At 38.2% G+C, this 25,261-nt stretch overlaps 2 protein-coding genes and 1 long non-coding RNA gene across 3 annotated transcripts; 2 read left to right on the top strand and 1 right to left on the bottom strand.

Moving 5' to 3' along the window:
* The first annotated feature begins 1,888 nt into the window (after window positions 1-1,888).
* On the top strand, window positions 1,889-9,193 carry LOC127618657 (F-box only protein 44-like). Its single transcript, XM_052091233.1, has 6 exons — window positions 1,889-2,072; window positions 3,089-3,350; window positions 3,737-3,851; window positions 4,000-4,095; window positions 6,312-6,447; window positions 9,047-9,193. The coding sequence occupies exons 1-6, from the start codon at window positions 2,070-2,072 to the stop codon at window positions 9,191-9,193; spliced, it is 759 nt and encodes a 252-aa protein (XP_051947193.1). The 5' UTR covers window positions 1,889-2,069.
* Window positions 6,298-16,011, bottom strand: LOC127618660 (uncharacterized). The gene is made up of 3 exons (XR_007967483.1): window positions 15,863-16,011; window positions 9,075-9,223; window positions 6,298-6,435 (listed from the first exon to the last, which is right to left on the bottom strand). It is a non-coding gene; the product is annotated as an uncharacterized LOC127618660 (long non-coding RNA).
* Window positions 13,974-25,258, top strand: LOC127618656 (F-box only protein 44-like). The gene is made up of 6 exons (XM_052091232.1): window positions 13,974-15,782; window positions 15,870-16,128; window positions 22,884-22,998; window positions 23,117-23,212; window positions 23,342-23,477; window positions 23,634-25,258. Exons 1-6 carry the CDS (start codon window positions 15,690-15,692, stop codon window positions 23,778-23,780), a joined length of 846 nt encoding a protein of 281 aa, XP_051947192.1. The 5' UTR covers window positions 13,974-15,689; the 3' UTR covers window positions 23,781-25,258.
* Window positions 25,259-25,261: the final 3 nt, after the last annotated feature.

The following is a 25,261-nucleotide window of genomic DNA, read 5'->3' as shown; positions in this document are numbered from 1 at the left end:
ATAACAAAATGGTTATTCATAACTTAATCAGTTTAAGTTCTGAGTTAAGTTCTGAGTTTTTGAGTTAATATCACATTTTTTATTGAGTGAAATTAACTTTTTTTTTTTTTTAAATAAGTTAAGACAACTCATTTCGTTTAGTGACTTTCAGTGTTAGGTTTTACAGTGTACGACACTATCAAATCTATGTATTCAGACAACAAGTGCGGCATTAAAATTGGCAATAAAAGAACAGAATTCTTCACTCAAGGGCGAGGAGTGAGACAGGGCTGCAGTTTGAGTACAACTCTGTTCAACATTAATGAGTTAGCAGTGCTACTGGAACTATCTGCAACACCCGGTCTTACTCGAAATAATTCTGAAGTTAAATTTCTTCTCTATGCTGATGATCTGGTGCTGCTGTCAGCTACTGTACAAGGGCTACAGCACCTGGACCTGCTGGAGAACTACTGTCAGAACTGGGCCCTGACCGCCAATCTGAAAAAAACTAAAATTATGATTTTCCAGAAAAAAGCCAGATTACAGGATACCAGATACACCTTCACTCTGGGAAACACTGCAATAGAACACACCGACACTACGACTACCTCGGTCTAAAAATGAGTGCTTCAGGGGGTTTGGTCTGGCAGTGAATGCACTAAAATAGAAAGCTAGAAGAGCATTCTATGCTATTAAGGGCAAATTTACCCAAGTTGACATTCCTGTAACAATCTGGTGTAAAATCTTTGATAGTATTATAATGCCTATTGCTCTGTACGGATGTGAGGTTTGGGGTCCACTCTGTATGGCAGGTTACTCGAGATTGGACAAACACCCCATAGAATCCCTGCATGCGGAATTCTGTAGAAACATTCTAAAAGTTCAGAGAAGAACACCTACTAATGCATGCCGGGCCGAACTAGGCAGATACCCCCTTATTATACATATTGAAAAACTATCCCTTAAATTCTTGACACATCTAAATTCAAGTTCCTCTAACACACTGCAACATGAAGCCATTAAACCCCAAATAATTAAAGCCTAATACCAGTTAGCTGGCTCTGAAACTCACAAACCCACAAAAAACTAACAAACACCAGTTTCAGACCAGCACTGTTGAACAAAACCAAATCAGAATAAACCAAATCATAAAAGAAAGCAAAAACTCATAGTTGGACCATTGGGAAAATGAAAGTAAAAACCAAAGCAAATTGGAATGTTATCGGGCCCTAATCATAATCTGGCAAGTTATCTCCACACTGTAAGAGATCCAAAACAGAGATGGATCCTCACCAAATACAGACTCAGTGATCACAGTCTGGCCATACAAAAAGGCAGACACAGACAAACATGGCTTCCAAAGGAAGAACGAGTCTGTGCTCACTGTGACACGGGTGAGGTCGAGACAGAGACATACTTTCTCCTTCACTGTGAGAAATTTACAGAGGTGAGACAAACTTTGACAAACTCACAAACCTCATGCCACAGTTTTCCAGTTTGGCAGAAACAGATCAGATGCTGGTGTTACTGGGGGAGGACCATCATGCATCAGTTGCAGCACACCCTCACATGCCTTAATGTACTTCAGTCACAGTACTTTTATTCTCTTATGTTCATAATGTCCTGTTAAATGCATATTTAATTTTATATTGTATAGTGTATTATTATAGTTTTTGTTGTATTTGATTCATTACCTGGTACCTTATTTTAATTCTATCTTTATTGTTATTTGTTACTATTTTATTATTATTATTTGTCTTGTCATTATCTGTTTTGTGTATTAATGCTTTGGCAATATTGTATGTAAACACAATAATGCCAATAAAGTACTTTTAAATTGAAAATTGAGAGAGAGAGAGAGAGAGAGAGAGAGAGAGAGAGAGAGAGAGAGAGAGAGAAATGTCCCTTTTTCAGATCTGCACACGTTTTTTACGTCATCGGTCAGACGCACGTCTTCCGATTTGTAAACTTGAAAACGAGTCCCCAACAATTTAACTCTGATGCATTGTTTAAAAGGTAGTGATACAGTATTCCAACGGAATACCTAAACCGTATGAAACGGGAAGAAGTAATTAGGGTTGCTTTCAAAGATGGTAGGTGCCCTGTTTTCTTCTAAGAACAAAACAATAGTGCTTCCGTGTTTAGAGGCGTCACTGGAAAAACTGGAAAACCCGAGATCTGTTCAATGTGTGAGAAGTAATCCGAAGTTCCCTCATAAAGGCGTGGGTAAAGTTGCGGCGGAGTGTATAATAAAGCGAAATGTTCTTTTAAAAAAAAATATCAGTCATGTTGCTACGAGGGAGTAATGTAAATGTCATACCACTAGAGCGCAATATCAACATGTCCTGGTGTAACATCTGGGGTTCAGGAGTCATGTTCAATACACTGTCACTGGGTATCAACAACAAAATTAAAATTCTCTCATCATTTACTCACCCTCATGCCATCCCAGATTAGTATGACTTTCTCTCTTCTACTGAACACAAATTAAGATTTTTAGAAGAATATCTCTGCTCTGTAGATTCATAGATTGCAAGTGAGTGGTGACCAGAACTTTCCAGATGATCCAAAAAACACATAAAGGATACATAAAAGTAATAAATGTGCTTCCAGTGGTTAAATCCATGCCTTCAGTAGTGATATGATAGATGTGGGCAAGAAACAGATAGAAATTTAAGTCCTTTTTTTTTTTTTTTTTTTACAGTAAAACTACTTTCACTTTCACATTCTTTTTGTTGATTTACATTTTTCGTGCATATCACCACCTATCTACCTATTGCTGCTGAAAACATGGATTTAACCACTGGAGTTTTATGGATTAATTTTATGCTGCCTTTATGTGCTATTTGGAGCTTCAAGTTGTTGGTCACCATTCACTTGCATTGTGAGGACCTACAGAGCTGAAATATTCTTCTAAAAATCTTTATTTGCGTTCAGCAGAAGAAAGTCATACACATCTGGGATGGCATGAGGGTGATTACACAATGAGAGAATTTTCATTGTTGGGTGAACTATTTCTTTAACATTGTCATTCAAAATATTATCTCAAACTTTCTGGGGAAATTAATAATAGGTTATCTTTAGCTCTTCTCATCTTTTTTTCTTGTAGTCCACAGATTTGCAAACAGATTTCCCTCTAGCAGTCGTCGAGGAGATCTTACTGAATCTGCCAGCACAGCAGGTGATTCGAGTCTGTCGGTTGGTGTGTCATGAGTGGAAGGAGCTGGTGGATAGTGCTGCTCTCTGGAAAGAGCGCTGTCGGAGAGAGGGCCTCCTGCCGTGCAATCCCTCAAGACCCCCTGCCAACTGGTGGATGTTTTACTTTTTAGCTAAGAAACAACGTAACTTGCTCAAGAATCCCAGTGCAGAAGGTGAGTGATAGAATTGAGAATAAATCTAATTAAAAGACTTGATTTGAATCTAAAAAATGGCCCATTAATAGTACATTTTCTCTCATTGGAAATTAAGGGGAAGCTATGCCAATGAGTTATTGTTTTTGGCTGATTATACACCACATAGCCAAGTGTGTGAACACCCCCTTCTGTATTTCTTTTTTCTGATTTTAACTACACCCTTAACAGTCATACTAGTATACTCCCATGTGGAAGGTGGAAGGCAAATACAGCTTAAGTATTTGAGTTGCATTAGCAACATACTGTGAGGTTTACAGGGGACACTGATATTAAAAAGGACTTTTTGTGTTGCCCTTTACTAAAAAGGATTTCACAGCTACATGTCTCCTTTCTGGTGTCATTAGAGGAATTCCATGGATGGGAGATAGTAGAGAATGATGGTGACTGCTGGGCCATTGACACATCTCAAAAAACAATTCCAAATAACATAGGCACTAAATACTTCGTAACGTCTTACGAGTAAGTTTTATATTTCAGATTCTTTTGGAAATTTGAAGCCCATTTTATGTGACTTTTGGTTAAAAGCCATCTGAATTTAAATAATTTGTATGCTAACCCCATCAAAATTTGTGTCTGTACATTAATTATGCATAAACATTTTCCTTAGGTTATGTTTGAAGCAACAGCTGATTAATTTGGAGGAAGAAGGGTACAGTTCTGCTTTCATGGATCAATTACAACCTGATATCAAAATAACAGACTGGTGAGCACTCTGTCAACCTTCCCATCTATCTGTTATTCAGTAATATCATACACAGGGCTCGAGTTGAGGGTGGATGAGAGGGGATGCCATCCCCCTAGTTGCAAGAAATACCAAATACAATCCCCTTTGTAAAACCACCATCCCCCCTTACATCCCCTTGAGATCAATTGTGTCATGGATTACTTAGAAATAATAATTCGATTTTGACATGCGCTGGGTTGCCAGATTTCTGTAAGTGAAATCCCCCAATCAGATTTGGACACTTATACAGTTTGGAAATATTCTGCCAGGAAGACACTTTAGTCATGCAATCTGGCATCGTTGAGCTTGCAAGCTCTCTCTCCACTGCGAAAAGACGCTGGTTTTCTGAAAACACTGGAATACAGGTATGTCAAGTTTAGCGATGGGTTGACTTGTCCTTCCTAGTGTCCACATGAAACTTACCCCACTGCAGGTAATAGAAGTTTTCAAACGTTTCATGTACTTTTATAAATGGCCAAGAGAACATTTCAAGAAAATATTTTGTCTTTCTTTAAAAAGAAGAGAACAAAAGGTAAGCTATTGCTATTGCTAAGCTATTGTTTAATTCAAACAATTTTCAGGGTTTCACACATAAAAAGCTTTTGTGTGTAGAACAACTTTTTTATACCACTGTTTAAGAGTAAGTTAATGTCAGTTGTAAGTTCGATATCCATTGGATATTCGACTAATGGTGTTTACAGGACAATCTGAAAACTCCACACACTGTGCTAAAATGTCACAGGCATCACGGGAACATTCAGTCAATTGACTTGCATGTTCTATTGTGAAAAACACTGATATTGTGGCTTACTGACTTACTACAGGTGAGATTAGTACAATATTGCATTATCATATGAGTACAGTAATCCATTATTTTAGAAAAATATATAATAGCTAATTGATTACAGTACTCATATATTTAAGGCATACTGTAATCATTTCACCTGTAGTAAGTCAGTCTGTCCAATAGCAGCTTACTACAACCTTTGAAATGTGAAAATAACATTTTGTAGAATGAATATGATTTTTTTTCTGAAATAATTGATTGCTGTACTCATGAGTAGTCAGTCTATCCTCTAGCAGAATACTATATATACCCTTTGGTATGTGAAAACTATATATATTTTACTGTATTTGTATGTATAACTTGCACAACAACGCAATGAACGATTGGATACCACCTATGTTTTAGTGTAGTGGGTGGAATTTGCAGATGGTCCCTTACTTTCTCTTGGCAATGACACTCATCGGAGCGTTTTCAAGCATTATTCTCCAGCCACACCAAGTGTTGACCGTTCTGAGTGCAATAATTAATGCACATATAGTATTGTTATTAGGGCTGTCAATCGATTAAAAAATGTAACTAATTACATGGTGTCCTGATTAATTAATCGCATTTAATCGCATATACAAATATTTGCTGAGAAAGCCCCTCATATAACAATAATTCAGTTTAAAATGATGAAATATTAAATTCATATCTATATTTTTCTGGGGCTTAAAGTAAAAAAAATTATTTGGTGTCCAGAGACAGTAAAAAAGGTCAGTCACATTAAAAGCTGAAATTCCTGAAATTAAATGTTGACATGACTAGTGCAGAATAATCCGTTATTATTATTATTTTAATTTTTTTTAAAGTGTTCTAAAAAATAACTCCTATTTGCAAAAATGCTTTTGTCCACCAAAGCAAAGTCATTGGGTAAAACCAACATGGTATCTATTTTATTGTTTATGTTGTCTATAAAACAGAGCAGACACCTTTAGACCCTCAAGACTGAGTGTGAAGTTTAAAAAACACTGGATATTTATTTTTTCATTTGAATAAAAATGCACATTTTGTTCAAGATGTGGTGGAATCCTGAAAAAAAAACACAAAACTTTATAATAAATATGTATTTATTTGTACCTTGAAAATGTTTTTTGAAAACATTTTTGGAAATGAATGATTAAGTTGTTTATACTCTCATGTATTCAAGATGCAATGAAAGTATTAAAAAAGTTGTCTCATTTTAACACTTTGGACATCCTTATTTATCAATGAACCATAAGTATAAGACACCCCCACCCCCATTTAATTTTTAGATGAAATCTAAAAATGTTAATAAACAAAAAGTACCAAATTAACGGTACAATCTGATGCTATAAGTATAATCCTATTGCAAATAGAAGCACATTTGATTTCTTGTCTGGTGCAGGTATGCCGCACGTTGCGACTGTGGGAGTCAGTATGAGATCTGTGTAGAGTTGCTTGATCAGAAAGGAGAAGTGATCAGTACCTTTCAGCCTGAAAAAGTTTTCTTTCAGCAGTGGAATACAGGGCTGTGGAGTGAAGTGAGTATAAAAAAAGACAGAAAACGATCTAATTATCCATCAATAGTCAAACTTACACAGATTGATTGACCTAGAGTTGAAGTCAGAAGTTTACATAAACTTAGATTGAAGTCATTAAAACTAATTTAACCACTCTGCAGATTTAATGTTAGCAAACTATAGTTTTGGCAAGGCATTTAGGACATCTCCTTTGTGCATGACACGAGTAATTTTCCAACAATTGTTTACAGACAGAATGTTTCACTTTTAATTGACTATATCACAATTTCAGTGGGTACATACACCAAGTTAACTGTGCCTTTAAGCAGCTTAGAAAATTCCTCGAAACAATTTAGAAAATTAGCCAATTAGCTTCTGAGAGGAGGTGTACTGAATTGGAGGTGTACCTGTGGATGTACGTATATTAAGGCCTACATTCAAAATCAGTGCCTCTTTGCTTGACATTGTGGGAAAATCAAAAGAAATCAGCCATGTATGGTTCATCCTTGGGAGCAATTTCCAAAGGCCTGAAGGTACTATGTTCATCTTTACAAACAATAGCACGCAAGTTTAACACCATGGGACCAGGCAGCCATATCTTACCACTCAGGAAGGAGATGCATTCTGTCTCCTGAAGATGAACGTAGTTTGGTGCAAGAAGTGCAAATCAATCTCAAAACAACAGCAAGGGACCTTGTGAAGATGCTGGAGAAAACAGGTAGACAGGTATCTATATCCACAGTAAAACAAGTCCTATATTGACATAATCTGAAAAGTTGCTCAGCAAGGAAGAAGCCACTGCTCCAAAACCGGCATTAAAAGCCAGACAACAGTTTGCAAGTGCACATGGGGACAAAGATCTTACTTTTTGAAGAAATGTCCTCTGGTCTGATGAAACTAAAATTTTACTGTTTGGCCATAATGACCATTGTTATGTTTGGAGGGGTGAGGCTTGCTAGACGAAGAACACTATCCCAACCGTGAATCATGGGGTGGCAGCATCATGTTGTGGGGGCCTGGGTAGCTCAGTGGTAAAGATGCTGGCTACCACCCTTGGAGTTCACAAGTTTGAATCCCAGGGTGTGCTGAGTGACTCCAGCCAGGTCTTCTAAGCAACCAAATTGGCCTAGTTGCTAGGGAGGGTAGAGTCACACGGGGTAACCTCAACAAGTCATGTGATAAGATGCACGGGTTGACGGTCTCAGATGCGGAGGCAGCAGAGATTCGTCCTCCGCCACCCGGATTGGAGCAAATTGGGAATTGGTCTTTGCACAAAAAAAAAAAAAAAAAAAAGGATTGGTGCACTTCACAAAATATATGGCATCATGAGGAAGGAACATTATGTGGATATATTGAAGCAACAATGTCAACAAAGTTGTGGCAAAATGTCTAAAGTACAACATAGTCAAGGTATTTGAGTGGCCATCACAAAGCCCTGACCCCAATCTGATAGAAAATTTGTGGGCAGAACTGAAAAAGCATATGCGAGCAATTAGGCCTACAAACCTGACAGTTACACCAGTTCTGTCTGGAGGAATGGGCTAAAATTCCAGCAACTTATTGTGAGAAGCATTTGAAAGGCTACCCAAAATGTTTGACCCAAGTTAAACAATTTAAAGGCAATGCCTCCAAATACTAACGAAGTGTATGTAAACTTCTGACCAATTGGGAATGTGATGAAGAAAATAAAAGCTGAAATATATAATTATCTCTATTATTATTCTGACATTTCACATTCTTAAAATAGAGATCCTAACTGATCCAAGACAGGGAATGTTTTCTACGATTAAATGTCAGGAATTGTGAAAAACTGAGATTTAGGGGCTTTCACACTTGGTTCGATTGCCTGTTCCGAACCCGAGTTCGATTGCTCCCCCCTGCCCCCGATGGACTGTGTTCGCATTATATATTTGTATCCGAACCGCGGTACGCTTGCGTCATCAAGCTGCAGCTGGTGTAATCGTGTTGCTTGATAACCGCGAAATGAAAAGGCGTCAAAATTCAATGAATACACTTGCTCGGTTCACATTTGTTCTTCTTTTTTTTAACCTTTAGTTTTGTTTTCAACATCAAGATACAGAAACACACTTGCGTCTGTCTGCCGCAAAAATACTGAAATCGTTCAAAAGACAGCGGGCTGTCCGCCGAAGACAATTTTTGCGAAGGCAAGCAGAAATCATCTCTCTGCTTGCAGTGCGTGTGCGTCAATCCCGCTTTTCGTCAAGGTAAGTGTATACACACACACACACACGCACGCACGAAAGTAAACTCTTTCCGCTCATTTTGAAAGTGACGCGTGTGAGACTGACGACCACATTATACGTCATCAATAGCGGTTCACTTCCGCGGTTTGGTTCGATTGCGTTCATATCAGCAGCGAACCGTACTGGAGTTCACATGAACCGTACCCCAGACCACCTTTTTAAGCGGACCCGAGTACGGAAGACAGCGTTCACATCATCCAAACGAACCGAACTCTGACGTCATTCGAACCGGGGTGCGCACCAAAAGTGCTAGTGTGAAAGCCCCCTAAATGTACTTGGATGAGGTATATGTAAACTTTTGACTTTGACTTTTTGACAACTTTAATTCTCTCTGTATTTTATATGTGTTATTTCAGATGACACACGTGTTTAAAGATTACGGACCTGGGGTTCGGTTTATCCGTTTTACTCATGGAGGGATGGATACACAGTACTGGGCAGGCTGGTATGGAATACGAGTCACTAATAGTAGTGTGGAGATCTGTCCAGCTGCAGAGAGATAGTTTTGCCCCATCTTGCTTTTTTCTCAGGCCCTGCAAATAGAAAATTCTGCAACTAACAATGTTTTCATGAATGAATTAAAGCATATATGTATCATGCATTTTTTTGTATGTAGGTACCAGTTGCAGTACATGTATCTTTGCAGTAAATATGATGTAACAGTTACTTATTTGTATTAAAAATACTATCTCCTCCTTTCTAACTTATCAATGTTGTTACTTATTTTCTGTCAAAAAACACTGTATATTTAAATGGTAAAATGAAGCACCTAAAACAGTAAATGTGTAACTTGAAGTGAATTATTTATATTAGTTTTCTCTTCGTATTAGACTAATGAAGTCTCTCACAACTTTATGCATTAGAAAGAGCTGAATCAGGGGGGTCTTGGGGTCCAGATACATCGGCACCTTCGCCGGTTCTTAAGCTAGTGGTTTCTTAATGTTTTGGAACATTTATGTCTCAATAGTCTAAAGGACATAAAGCATATGAGCTTTTTTAAATGTTACAGATAGATAAACTGACAGAATGAAGACCCACATGGGTGAATATCTTACTTTGCATGGACAATTGAACTACAATATATACTGGGCCTGTACATCAGAAGTAAATATCTATTTTAATTCCTGCTGGCTTTCAGGGAATGTGTAAATTGAAATAACAATATATAGGAACTGTATAAAATAAATAAATGCTAATACAACAGGCTGGAAAAATAGACATTTAATAATGTTAATATCTTATATATTTTGCATATGTTGACACTTCACACCAGACGACGCACACTGAAAACTGCAACGTTTGAACGGTTTCATGCTGAAGAGCCGCTTAAAAGTAACTTATTTTTTCTCTTGTAAATGTAAACGACTGTAAATGCCAACATCATCATATAGGCTGTGTCGAAATGATTGATGACTAACACGCAAAACATGAGCACATTGATGTCATTAAAAGAGTCTGCTTATTTATTCCATCCGTTAATCCGTAAATATTTAGTTCATGTACGGTTACGTCCTACCTAAATATTTAGTAGTGCGTAAATTGTAACTTATTGCCCATTTACGCCACAACTAGGCTAAGTTGTAACGTACGTATAGCTGGTGCAACCGGCCCCTGGTCTCACATTGCGTATGAGAGCTATCAAAGACGCGATTTGAGAGAAGCGCTGATGCGTCGCCGATGTCAGCGAGATATCTAGAATGTTAAATATATATAAAACTTTTTATATAAAACAATTTTTTGTCCTAAATGTAAGCATGTTATTCATTTTCGTTTCTCTCTACCTTTAAAAACTCTTATTTTTTTCCGCTAGATGACACCAAGTTCTAGGAATCTTTTTTCCCCTCTATCATCTTCCATTACAAAATGCAGATCTGAAATGTATCAGACCCAAAGGCTAAATTATCTATAACGCATTTTAGCCCTCACAGGTGTGCTGGTCCATAGACATACAGTCTAATTTTCATTTCATGCACCACCCCCATTGTTTCATCGAATATCTCAGCTTCTGAGTGGACTATTATCTCAGTCTAGGTGTGATTGGAAATCTGAGATTTTCCCCTTTGCGATGATATTTAACATTTTATAATCAATAGTAGACAACATATTTTTGCTTTTCCTGCAGGACTGCATTATTTTGTTCTGGAGACCTTAGAGATAACATTGGATTATTCACCCAAGCAAGCTCACAGTCAAGAACAAATGGCTCATTTTTTAGAAAACTGCCTAAGGTAAAAGCAGATGTAAAGTTCCCTTACGATTACTTGGCTACTTGGGGCTCGCAGCTGAGATAATTGTATTTGATGTTTTACAGAAATATTTTTCACTTTGTGATGCTTTTGAAAATCTTTCCAACTGTGGTATGAGGGGAAAAAAATAAACTGCACAGACACAATCCAGAGAATGAGAGCTTTCATTTCATATATGACTTGTCCATTTAATTGCTATGTTGAAGACTTTTATTTTCACATTAATATTTCTACCACATTACTTCTAGATGGTGTTATTTATGATTCGGATGTTTACAGCTCCTATTTTCTTATTTTATGTAACATAAATGCAAAAATGATATTCTTTGAAAAGTTCAGATTGTAAGCTTTCATATGATACCCCATATGCCTGTCTTATGTATCTTATGAATTTAACGTTTTAAGCGTTAACTTATTTTGCGATATAGCACCCCTAGAGCTTAAAGGGTAAAATAACTGTGCATGTTGCACTTTGAAAATGTAATGAATTATCTCAGCTTTACCTACAACTACAGGCATGCACTTCTTATAAATTATTCATTACTAGAGTACCATAAATGCTTCCAAATTACTGTGTTTAAATGGTAAACATTGAACCTTTAAGTGAAAAAAAAACCAGTTACTGAAGTGCAGAGGACTGCTGAGTAGAACTGCACAGCTCCTGTGGCAGGTTACACTTCCTCAGCTGGCGAAGGAAGTACGTTCTCTGCTGGGCCTTTTTCACAATCAAAGTGGGTCTCCCACTTCAGGTCCTGTGAGATGGTAGTGCCCAGGATCCTGAATGACTCCACTGCTGCCACAGTGCTGTTTAGAATGGTGAGGGGTTCAGTGTTGGGGTGTTCCTCCTAAAGTCCACAATCATCTCCACCATTTTGAGCATGTTCAGCTCAAGGTTGTTATGACTGCTCAAGATAGCCAGCCGTTCACCCTCTCTTCTGTATACAGACTCATCGTCAAGCCATTCATTTTAATTAAACATGCCCCTGTCCACAAGCACATTTACTTCCCAATCCACATTTTCAGATCACAAGTTGCGAATCAATTTGTCTACTGTTTACAGAGACAAATTGCTCTTCTGCAGACTTGCTCTTCTCCTTTTTTATTTTGTGACATTACACTTAAATTAATATTTTACAGTGAATTTAGTTTATAATAACCACAAATAACATTTTGTCAAATGATCTGAAGTACAACCAGACATAGAACCAGATGCTGTTGTTGGACACAGCTAGCATGTGCACTTTTGGCTTTAACATGCACTGAGAAAGTTTCAATTAATGAACCCAAGTTCTCTTTTCCTTTGTATTAAGAGCCTCATTGCTTCAGAAAGCTATATTTCGCCATCACAAGTGTATATCACTAACATCTCCAATCTGTTTGAATAGATGACTGTTATTTCCTTTCAAGTTTACAAAAGGTGCCTAAAAAAAAAAACATTATTAAAATATTTTCTGTTTCCGCCATATTTAGCAGCCTAAATCTAGCAAAATGTTCGATTTGCAATTTTTTAATTATTACGTGTACATTTCTAACATTATACTTTGTATTATATTACCCTGGAATAAGTTTATAAAAACTAGTTACCACAGCTGTGATAAGGCTTACAGCCAGGTCCGTAGCTGGTGGGGTGAAAGGTGGTAACGATTCTAGGGGCCCAAATGTCCAGGGGGGGCCCCCACAACAAATTCAAAACTGTATTATTTGAATAAGTAAGGGGCCCAGAAATCCTCACTGCAGCCCTGCTTACAGCTGCTGAGAGAGTGACAGTAAATTTGCCATCTTCTCTCTTCTGACCAGTGACATGCACAGATCTTAGCAGGTACAGGGGCAGATGGACAAAAAAAGCCCTGACCCCATCACAAAGCCCTGACCCCAATCTGATAGAAAATTTGTGGGCAGAACTGAAAAAGCATATGCGAGCAATTAGGCCTACAAACCTGACAGTTACACCAGTTCTGTCTGGAGGAATGGGCTAAAATTCCAGCAACTTATTGTGAGAAGCTTTTGAAAGGCTACCCAAAATGCACTTCTTATAAATTATTCATTACTAGAGTACCATAAATGCTTCCAAATTACTGTGTTTAAATGGTAAACATTGAACCTTTAAGTGAAAAAAAAAACAGTTACTGAAGTGCAGAGGACTGCTGAGTAGAACTGCACAGCTCCTGTGGCAGGTTACACTTCCTCAGCTGGCGAAGGAAGTACGTTCTCTGCTGGGCCTTTTTCACAATCAAAGTGGGTCTCCCACTTCAGGTCCTGTGAGATGGTAGTGCCCAGGATCCTGAATGACTCCACTGCTGCCACAGTGCTGTTTAGAATGGTGAGGGGGTTCAGTGTTGGGGTGTTCCTCCTAAAGTCCACAATCATCTCCACCATTTTGAGCATGTTCAGCTCAAGGTTGTTATGACTGCTCAAGATAGCCAGCCGTTCACCCTCTCTTCTGTATACAGACTCATCGTCAAGCCATTCATTTTAATTAAACATGCCCCTGTCCACAAGCACATTTACTTCCCAATCCACATTTTCAGATCACAAGTTGCGAATCAATTTGTCTACTGTTTACAGAGACAAATTGCTCTTCTGCAGACTTGCTCTTCTCCTTTTTTATTTTGTGACATTACACTTAAATTAATATTTTACAGTGAATTTAGTTTATAATAACCACAAATAACATTTTGTCAAATGATCTGAAGTACAACCAGACATAGAACCAGATGCTGTTGTTGGACACAGCTAGCATGTGCACTTTTGGCTTTAACATGCACTGAGAAAGTTTCAATTAATGAACCCAAGTTCTCTTTTCCTTTGTATTAAGAGCCTCATTGCTTCAGAAAGCTATATTTCAGCCATCACAAGTGTATATCACTAACATCTCCAATCTGTTTGAATAGATGACTGTTATTTCCTTTCAAGTTTACAAAAGGTGCCTAAAAAAAAAACCATTATTAAAATATTTTCTGTTTCCGCCATATTTAGCAGCCTAAATCTAGCAAAATGTTCGATTTGCAATTTTTTCATTATTACGTGTACATTTCTAACATTATACTTTGTATTATATTACCCTGGAATAAGTTTATAAAAACTAGTTACCACAGCTGTGATAAGGCTTACAGCCAGGTCCGTAGCTGGTGGGGTGAAAGGTGGTAACGATTCTAGGGGCCCAAATGTCCAGGGGGGGCCCCCACAACAAATTCAAAACTGTATTATTTGAATAAGTAAGGGGCCCAGAAATCCTCACTGCAGCCCTGCTTACAGCTGCTGAGAGAGTGACAGTAAATTTGCCATCTTCTCTCTTCTGACCAGTGACATGCACAGACCTTAGCAGGTACAGGGGCAGATGGACAAAAAATGGCACTTTTAATAGTAATTATAAATGCTTAACTAATTTCTTTGCTTTTTGAGTATTTAAACATTTTCTTGTATGTATGTATGTATAAGAACAAATATTTATAGTACATAATTTTTCCTTTATCACAAATAATAGCCTATTCTGTAATATTTCTCACAAAAGCACCATGGTAATACTCCTGTTTGTTTATTTATTTTCAGACATGGTCTGTGATAACCCCGTGTTTATGACATGTGTCATAATAACACTATGGCATTTTTTTAAAGTACATTGGAGTACCATGACTGTATCATGAAAGATAAACATGATCAAAACATGGCATGTTACCCTGGTAACATGGTGTGATGAGCAAGTGTGAGGCCATTGACTGTTTTCTGCAAATGCTACAGGGTCCTCGAATAACCTATAACATGAGAGTAAGGGCAGCCGGTGGAGTTTCTGGTGCCCCCTAGGGAGTTGGTGCCCTATGCAGACTGCGTAATGAGCGTATAGGGAGCTGTAGTACTGTGGTAGCCTAATGTTATTTTTCTGAAAGTGATTAGTCTAATGGCTTATTTACTAAACACATTATTACTGTTATTGTGAGATTATTACAAGATTTAATTTTTGTTTGAACTGTTTTAACTTAATTATTAGAATTTCTCACCATTTTCTGGATAACCAAAAAGGCACCTTTACATTTTTGAATGAAAAGGGTAGGGGGTTGTGTCCCTGCTGCCCCCATTCTGTGCATGTCAGTACTTCTGAAGGTCTTAATCAATTACTCTCAATTTTTAATTTATTTGGAAAGTTTTGGAAACATAATATTGGTGTTTTCCTTTTGATGTTGAAGCAAAGTAGTAAGTACAAATAATATTTGCTTTAGTCTCCCGTTCACCACTATAAGTTTACCCTATAATCGTTTACTTCCCTGTTCCAAAACCCATACAAGTGCTCCATCTTGGGATAAACGGCCTTTGGTTGTAGGCGGAGTCAGAACGTCATCAACAAGCGTTTTGTTTTGACGTCTTGAGAATACTTTCGATGTGGTTTCTTGTTAAACACGTGAACCCTAAGAATGTGATTTAGATGCATTAGCTTGGACATCGAGAACATGGTGAATATCTGAAACGGTTTTGCTTTCATTTTTAGCCGACACAGTCATCCTCTTCCAGGCATTTTCCAATTTTTCTAAAGCAGATTATTAGTGCTGCTGTATTTAGAATCGTTATTTGAGTCACTTCATTACCGTAAACGCTGACGAGAGAAACGATTTTTGGCTAGTGAGCAATACGTATATAGCTGCTATTGCTCATGGTCCAGTTGGCGATACTGAAGTATCGTCAGAGCATGAGAAGTTACTTCCGTGTTTCCCCGTAATGCAGTAGGACCAGACACGCCGTATTAAGTGTCGTATTAAGCCAAATGCGCTCATTTAAAAAAAACACAAGGATGGGTCAGTCGACGAGTGAACACATTCATTTTACTTCGTGGGAGCATGAACTCAGAACAGATGCAGTAAGTCGCTGAGTGCTTGGTATAATTTAGGAAGTTGTCATACAGAATAATATCTGAACTGAAAACACGTCTTTGTTTACCTACTAGTGCACAAGTATGCAAGCTTTCCCTCTAGCAGTCGTCGAGGAGATCTTACTGAATCTGCCAGCACAGCAGGTGATTCGAGTCTGTCGGTTGGTGTGTCATGAGTGGAAGGAGCTGGTGGATAGTGCTGCTCTCTGGAAAGAGCGCTGTCGGAGAGAGGGCCTCCTGCCGTGCAATGCCTCAAGACCCCCTGCCAACTGGTGGATGTTTTACTTTTTAGCTAAGAAACGACGTAACTTGCTCAAGAATCCCAGAGCAGAAGGTGAGCTAGCAACAGGACTGAAAATATGCCGTGTTATGATAAAGAAGTACACTTTTGAAATGCAAAAATAAACAATATTTTTTAAAACGGGTGTCTGAATAGGCCCCTCATCTTAAGTTGTTCAAACAGTCAGATAGTTCCACCCCCAACTGATGCCATTGGTCGAGTAATGTAGTTGGGGCGGGGTCTAAGCAGGTGGCTCCAAACAAACAGGAATTTTCATAGTATCACAGAGACACAATAGATGTGTACGAAATCGCACAATTGTTCACTTATTCACTATTTCCTAATAATGGATGTCTGTGAGTGCCCTATATCAGGAGCAGGAAAGAGAGTGCTGGAGATGATGCACAAATAACTTATGTGACATATTTACATTTATCTTACATGTAGGATAACTATAATCATAATAACAACAATACTAATACTTATTCTCATAAAATGGTATATATAAAATCTTTCTGAGCACCGATAAGAGATAACATTTGCACATAGTGCCCTCTCGCGACTGTAATACAGTACTAAAGTTATTAATAACAACATCCAGTGATTGATAGACTAATACATATGTGTGATAACTGAATATTTTAATAATTTCCACTGTGCGCAGTCACCTTATTGAATACAGTTGAAGTCAGAAGTTTACATACACTTAGGTTGAGGTCATTAAAATTATTTTTTTAAGTACTCCACAGATTTTATATTAGCAAACTATATGTGACAGTGCAGGGCTGAGTCATGATGCTACATACCTAGCCCCTAATCAGGCTAATCAAGCCTCAGAGAGGGATAAAGGCAGACTGGAAACTCCAGTGGGACAAATAGAGAGAGATTTATGGGCAGCTGTCCGACATCTTTGTGTGTTTGTCTTTTTGTTTAAGTTTCTATTCAAAATATTATTTATATCGTCAAGCCGGTTCTTGCCTCCTTTCTTTCATTAATCCCTTTACTCTATAGTTTTGGTTTAGGAAAAACAAGTCGTTTAGGACATCTACTTTGTGAATGACATGAGTAAACAAGCCTTTAGACAAATTCTGATAGGCTAATTGGAGTCAATTGGAGGTGTACATGTGGATGTGTTTTAAGGTCTACCTTCAAACTCAGTGCCTCATTGCTTGACATCATGGGAAATCAAAAGAAATCAGCCAAGAGCTCAGGAAAAAAAAATCGTGGACCTCCACATGTCTGGCTCATCCTTGGGAGCAATTTCCAAATGCCTGAAGGTACCACATTCATCTCTCCTAACAAAATTACACAAGTACTATTATAACACACTCACTTTATCACACTTTTTTGTTTTGTCTACAATTATTATGTTTTTTGTCTTGGATGTTGTCAGTCTTATTGTCTACAATAGACAAACACTTTTGGACATTGCTTCTGCAATAGCACACCAAAAACCGGACTTGAAATACCTCAATGCCGACCTGCTGTTTACAAACACGTCAGCAGAGCCCTTTTTCTGGGCAGCCCGACCGCAGAAACGCAGCCAGAACAGGGGAAGGAGAGCTGGTGCGCAAATCGACCCCCACTACCCAGTATTCTACTGGCAAATGTTCAGTCTCTGGACAACAAGCTCTGCGAGCTGAGTGCACGGATCTCTCTCCAACGAGAGACAAGGGACTGCAGCATTATTTGCCTTGCAGAAACTTGAATGTCTGCAGAGATTCCAGACTCAGCCATCAAACATGTGGGGTTCTCAGTGCACCTAGCAAACAGAGTAAAAGACCTCTCTGATAAAAGCAGAGGTGGTGGTGGTGGTGTATGTTTTATGATCAACAAATCCTGATGTGATCAGAGGAATGTACATTCTATAAAGTCTTTCTGCTCTCCTGATCTGGAATTTCTCATGCTTCTGTGTCGACCATTCTGGCTACAAAGTGAATTCACAGCGGTCATTATCACAGCTGTGTACACCCCCCCCCCAACAGGCCGACACAGACCGGGCACTCAAGGAAGTGTATGGGAGTATAAGCAAGCATGAAACCGCACACCCTGAGGCCACTTTCATTGTGAATGGGGACTTTAACAAAGCCCACTCAAGTCAATAGAACTGAAATACTACCAACATATCAGTTTCAACACACGAGAGGACTGGGTTTTGGACCATTGCTACTCTCCCTTCCGGGATGGCTACAAATCCTTCCCCTGCCCACCATTTCGCAAATCAGACCACACTTCCTTTCTCCTTCAGCCCGCTTACAGGCAGAAATTGAAATGGTAAGCACACGCCCTCAGAGTGATCCAGTGCTGGTCGAACCAATCAGATTATTTGCTACAAGACTGTTTTGATCACGTGGACTGGGAGATGTTCCGGTCCACCTCCGATGATGACATTGAGGTCTACATTGATAGCGTAACGTGTTTCATCAGGAAGTGCATAGAGGATGTTGTACCGACCAAAACAATACAGATCTACCCCAACCAAAAACCATGTATTAATAGCGATGTTCGTGTGGCTCTTAATGCGCAGATCTCTGATTTAATTCTAGGAATGCGGAGGAGCATAAACAAGCCATTTATGCCCTCCGCAAAACTGTCAGAGCAGCCAAATTCCAATACAGGGACAAGATTGAAGGAAAGTTCAACACCACCGACTCGAAGCATGTGGCATGGAATTAATATCATCACAGACTTCAAAACACCGCTGCCTCTCTCCCAGATGAGTTAAATACTTTTATGCTCATTTTGAGGGAAATAACACCGCCCTTGAAGAGAGGGCTCTTGCAGCCGAAGCTACAGAGTTTAGTTCACTCTCCGTCTCTGTAGTGGATGTAACCCAATCCTTCCGACAGGTGAATATCCGTAAATCTGTGGGTCCGGACGGCATTCCGGGCTGCGTCATCAGAGTGCGTGTGCAAACCAACTGCCTGGTGTTTTTACGGACATTTTCAGTCTTTTCATCTCTTTGTCTGTGGTCCCCACATGCTTTAAAATGTCCATTATTGTGCCTGTTCCAAAGCAATCCAAAATCACTTGCTTTAATGACTGGCATGCTGTTGCTCTGACCCCTATCATCAGCAAATGCTTTGAGAAACTAATCAGAGATAACATCTTCTCTGTGCTGCCTACCTCACTGGACCCATTGCAGTTTGCTTACCGCAACAATCATTCCACTGATGATGCCATTGCATCTACACTACATACTGCTCTCTCCCACCTGGAAAAAAGGAACACATATGTGAGAATGCTGTTTGTAGACTACAGCTCAGCATTCAACACCATAGTGCCCTCCAAGCTTGATGAGAAACTCCGGGCTCTGGGCCAAATCAGCTCGCTGTCAAGCAGACGCCAGGTGGTTAGAATGGGCAGCAACATCTCCTCATCACTGACCCTCAACACTGGAGCCCTGCAGGGCTGTGTTCTCAGCCCACTCCTGTATTCCCTATACACACATGACTCTGTGGCAACACATTGCTCCAATATCATCATTATGTTTGCTGACGATACGACGGTGGTAGGTCTGATCACTGACTATGATGAAACAGCCTACAGAGAGGAGGTGCACACTCTTGACACGCTGGTGTCAGGAGCACAACCTCTCCCTCAACGTCAGCAAGACCAAGGAGCTTGTGGTGGACTTCAGGAGAAAAGACAGAGAACACAGACTATCACCATCAAAGGAGCACCAATGGAGAGAGTCAGCGGCTTCAAGTTCCTCTGTGTCCACATCACTGAGGAACTCGCATGGTCCGTCCACATCATTGAGGAACTCGCATGGTCCGTCCAGAAGGCTCACCAGTGCCTCTTCTTCCTGAGACGGCTAAGAAAGTTTGGAATGAACCACCATATCCTAACATGGTTCTACACCAGCACTGTAGAGAACATCCTAACTGGCTGCATCACTGCCCTGCAAAAGTGGTGCGAAGTGCCAGGCACATCATCGGAGGTGAGCTTCCCTCCCTCCCTCCAGGACATATATATACCAGGTGGTGTGTGAAAAAAGCTTTGAGGATCATCAGAGACTCCAGCCAACCGAGCCATGGGCTGCATTCTGCTACATTCTGCTACATTCAGGCAGGCAGTATCGCAGCAACAGGACCAATACCAGGTGACTTCATGACAGCTTCTTACCTCAAGCAATCAGACTTTTGTACTCTTGATCTCTCGATCAATATACATCCGCACTGCACTTTATTAATCTTATCTCAAATTGGACTGTCATAAATTATATTGTTTCTTAACAACACACTGGCAACTGACTATCAACTGACAGCCTGAATGTCAATACAGCACATACAACTTGCAGTCAAATTTTATATATACAATTTGTATGCTATATTGTGTGTATGTTAATTCTATAATTTGTGTATTGTATACTGTACATTGTATATTCTATATTATGTTGTGTGTAATTATGTGTATATTAGATATGTACATTGTGATGTGTAAATCTGATGTTTATTGTAAATTGGTATGTCTCATCACTGTTATGACTGCTATGTTGCTCGGATCTGCACCCATGTCTTTCACCCACTGTTGCACTTGTGTATATGGTTGAGTGACAAAAAAGGGATTTGATTTGTTTAAACTCCATTGGACCACGCAGCCATCATGTCACTCAGGAAGGAGACGCATTCACCTAGTTTGGTTTGAAAAGTGCAAATCAATCCCAGAACAACAGCAAAGGAACTTGTGAAGATGCTGGAGGAAACGGGTAGAGAAGTATCTATATCCACAGTAAAACAAGTCTTATACTGACATAACCTGAAAGGCTGCTCTGCAAGGAAGAAGCCACTGCTCCTAATCTGTTTTTTTGGAGGAATGTCTTCTGGTCTGATGAAACAAAAATGTAACTGTTTGGCAAAAATGACCAATGTTATGTTTTGGAGGAAAAAGTGTGAGGCTTGCAAGCCGAAGAATACCATCCCAGCCGTGAAGCAAGGGGGAGTTAGCGTCATATTGTGGGGTGTTTCTCAAAATAGAGCTCATCATGAGGAAGTACAATTATGTGGATATATTGAAGCATTGAAATATTTCAAGACATCAGCCAGGAAGTTAAATCTCGGTCGAAAATTGGTCTTCCAAATAGACAATGACCAAAATGGCAAAGGACAAAAACGTCAAGGTACTGGAGTGGCCATCACAAAGCCCTTACCTCAATCCGGTAGAAATTTTGTGGGTAGAACTGAAAAAGCGTGTGCGAGCAATAAAGCCTAAAAACCTGACTCAGTTACACCAGTTCTGTCTGGAGGAATTGGACATTATTAAACCCAAAACGTTTGACCCAAGTTAAATAATTTAAAGGCAATGCTACCAAATATTAACAAAGTGTATGTAAACTAATTACCCACTGGGAATGTGATGAAAGAAATACAATCTGAAAGAAATAATTCTCTCCACTATTATTTTGACATTTCACATTCTTAAAATAAAGTAATGATCCAAACTGATCTAAGATGGGTAATATTTTCTATGATTAAATGTCAGGAATTGTGAAAAACTGAGATTAAATGTCATATCAGATTAAATGTCATATCAGATATATTTTCATCTATATAAATAAATCATAAATTGTTCAATTTATCTGTATGATTTTGGATTACTATATTTTATTGTTATTTTTAATTAACTATTGATATATCAAAAAGTAAAACAATACAGCCAGCATGAAATGAATGAAGCTGTAAACTGGCATCTCTCGCACTCCCTCTCTCTCTCTCCCTGCACCTCAGTCCTCCCTGTGGTGAATTATGGTCAAGATAGCAACAGTGAGTGTACATCAGCCGTACACTTGGAATCAGAGTGCATTGTGGGTAAGAATGAGTGAACAAATGTTGGGAACGAATTTGGAAACCACTATAAAATATCCAACACCCAAAATAGTGCAATATATAGTGGATAGGGGCAAAATTGGACACAGTTAGTGTTTACAGTTTTCGAGAATATTTTAAAGTTATAGTTCACCTATAAATGATCTCATCATTTACTCATCCTCATGCCTTCCCTGATGTGTATGACTTTCTTCTGCAAAACACAAACAAAGATTTTTAGAAGAATATCTCCACTCTCTAGGTCCACACAATTCAAGTGAATTGTGATCAGACATTTGTAGCTCCAAAGAAAATGCATAAAAGTAATCCATGTGACTCCAGTGGTTAAATCCATGTCTTCAGAAGCGCAATGATAGATGATAGATGTAAGTGCTATTTTTACTCTAAATCTCCACTTTCACATCTTAAAGCCACATGTCGTGCCTGTTTAGTTTCACTTTCACATCTGAAAGTGAAAATGACTTAAATTTTGATCTATTTCTAACCCACATCTATCATATCGCTTCTGAAGGTTTAGATTTAACCACTGGAGTTTTAGGGATTATTTTTATGTTTCCTTTTGTGATTTTTGGAGCTACAAAGATCTGGTCACCATTCACTTGCATTGTATGGACCTACATAGCTGAAATATTCTTCTAAAAATATTCATTTGTGTTCTGCAGAAGAAAGTCATACACAACTGGAATGTCATGAGGGTTAGTAAACAATGAGGGAATTTTCATTTTTGGGAGAACTATCCCTTTAACACAGAAAAAGTTACATAACCTTTAAACTGACACAACTCTTCACAGTATGGTATAACAAAAATGAAGGGAAAAAATGCACAATATTAATCATATGAGTTTTGTGTCAACAAATGTTAGTAGCCTTTTCTAGATATAACAACTAATGCACATTTCATTTATGAAGAAACCAAAGCCTAAAACTCAAACTAACTTAAAACTGTTCTTTTGCTGTATTCTTTTCTGATGTTCTTATTAGATGAATTAAATGGATGGAAGATTGTACTGAATGGCGGTGACTGCTGGACAATTGAAGATAATTCTGTAGACATTCCTAATAACACAGTCCCTAAATGCTTTGTCACTTCTTACGGGTAAGTTTGATATTCTTGATTCATCAGAAGTCAAACTTCTAAAGTCAAACTGAAATAAAATATTTAGACCTTTTTGTGTCTGTACATAAACTACTTTATGCTTAAACTTTATTCTCAGCTTATGTATGAAGCAGCAGCTCATTGATTTAAAAAAAGAAGGCTACAATCCTGCTTTCATGGATCACTTACAATCTGAAATCAAAATAACAGACTGGTGAGCTTTTACTTACCCTTCCCATTTATCCCTTATGCCAGAATATCATAGCTGGCTAATTTATTATACCAAATGTACAAATGTGTTTTTAAGATGATAGCATATTTATTTGACTTCTCATCTGTTCAGGTATGCGCCACGCTGGGACTGTGGAAGTCAGTATAAGATTTGTGTAGAGTTACTTGATCAGAAGAAGAAAGTGATGAGTACCTATCAGCCTGAACCAGTGTTCTTTCCACAGTGGAACGATCAGCAGTGGTGTCAAGTGAGTAGAATAACAAAAAAGAAAGAAAAATAAAAAAAATCTTTATGTCCAGAAATGGTACAGTCTATAGATCCTCAATTTAACTAAATAAACAACTGAATATCAATTGAACAGATTGACCACTTCCTTCTTACTGTATTGTTTTTTTTCTTTCAGATGACACATGTCTTTAGGGATTATGGTCCTGGGGTTCGGTTTATCCGTTTTACTCATGGAGGGATGGATACACAGTACTGGAAAGGCTGGTTTGGAATACGAGTCACTAATAGTAGTGTGGAGATCTGTCCAGCTGCAGAGAGATAGTGCTGTCCATTTTCACATTGTTCTCCGAGTTATAAAGGGATAGTTCACCCAAAGTTTAAAAAAAAACTCACTTGTTTACCCTCCCTCTTGTTCTTCTAAACCAGTTTAACTCGCTTTATGGAACACAAAAATGTTCAGTCAACATTCATTTTAATTGTATGGAAAAAAAGGCATGAAAGTTGCCTAACATCTCTTTTAATGTTTCATGGAAAAAGTCATACAGGTTTAGAACAACGTGAGGTTAATCAATAATTATAAAACGTTTATTTTTGTGGGTTCAACTATTGCTTTAATGGTGAATGTTTTGCAAGAAAATTGAGCATCTCACAATTTTGTACATTATTTTCTCTACATCTTAAATCAATATTCAATTATTTATATTTAAAAATACTTCTTGGTCCTCCTTTCTCACTAATCCATGCTGTTTCTTATTCTTTTCCAACAAATACTGTGTTGTACTGGTAAAAAGAAGCACCTTGAACAATATGTTATTGTCAGCCTGATGTCATGAAATGTACGCGACAATGGCAACATTGTTGCAAACCAAAATGATGTGCTTCATTATACGTTTGGCTGCATTTTCCCTGTGAAATGTCCTGTGGGGGGTGCCAAAAGAGAGTGAAATGCTGTTGCAATCAGACAAGGTTTTTAAGGTGAAAATTAGATGGAAGAAATTTGTAAAATGGACCTCCCTAACCTAAAACTTTAACCTAAACCTAACCGATAGGGTTTTAAAATTAAAAGCACATTTACTGAAGCAACGACTTAATTTTGTTTGACTTCACTTTCGTTTCGAGCATCCTTGGCTGGTCTCAGGCTCAGTTTACAAGTCTGAAGTTAAACACTCTACCAGGTGAGCTAGAGTGAAGCTAATGATGTTGGAATAGTTGTGTAAATGTAGTTGGGTCTTTAATACAAGCGTTAACATGTATTGTTTTTCATATTAGAGTAAAAGTGTGTTGATATAATAAAGTAGTGAGTAATACAATGATAAATACATTTGTAAAGTCATACACAGCCATCATACTCATGATTTGTGTGACATAAATGTGTTAAATTAATAAAACGCTCAGTTGATGTAGCACCTTTAATGTTAATTTCACCAGGAAACTGCAGCAAAACGTAGAAAGAGGCATGTAACACTGTTTGCAAAAATGTAGTTTTAGTAATGTTCATTCTATGAGACTAGGTTGCTTATTGTAACTTGAAGCAGAGCAGCACTGTTCATCTTTTTCTTTCTAAGATTTTGTTAGGGACAAAGTCTTATTCATATTTTGTGTACTTTAAATACATATTCATACCATTAATAACTAACTATTTTATACAAAATAAAAATTATGAGGGCCATCATTAAGAGCTTGTCTGTAATTCAAAACGTTTCAACAACATGAATTTATCTCATATCCACATTGTGATATTGTACATGCTTATATTGTAAAAATCATAATTAAATATGCGTAACTGCTACAAATGCAAAGTCT

This window comes from Xyrauchen texanus, chromosome 25, assembly GCF_025860055.1.
Source record: "Xyrauchen texanus isolate HMW12.3.18 chromosome 25, RBS_HiC_50CHRs, whole genome shotgun sequence".
NCBI lineage: Eukaryota > Metazoa > Chordata > Actinopteri > Cypriniformes > Catostomidae > Xyrauchen > Xyrauchen texanus.
Note: the sequence above shows the minus strand (reverse complement) of the source record. Positions and strands in the feature narration are given on the sequence as shown.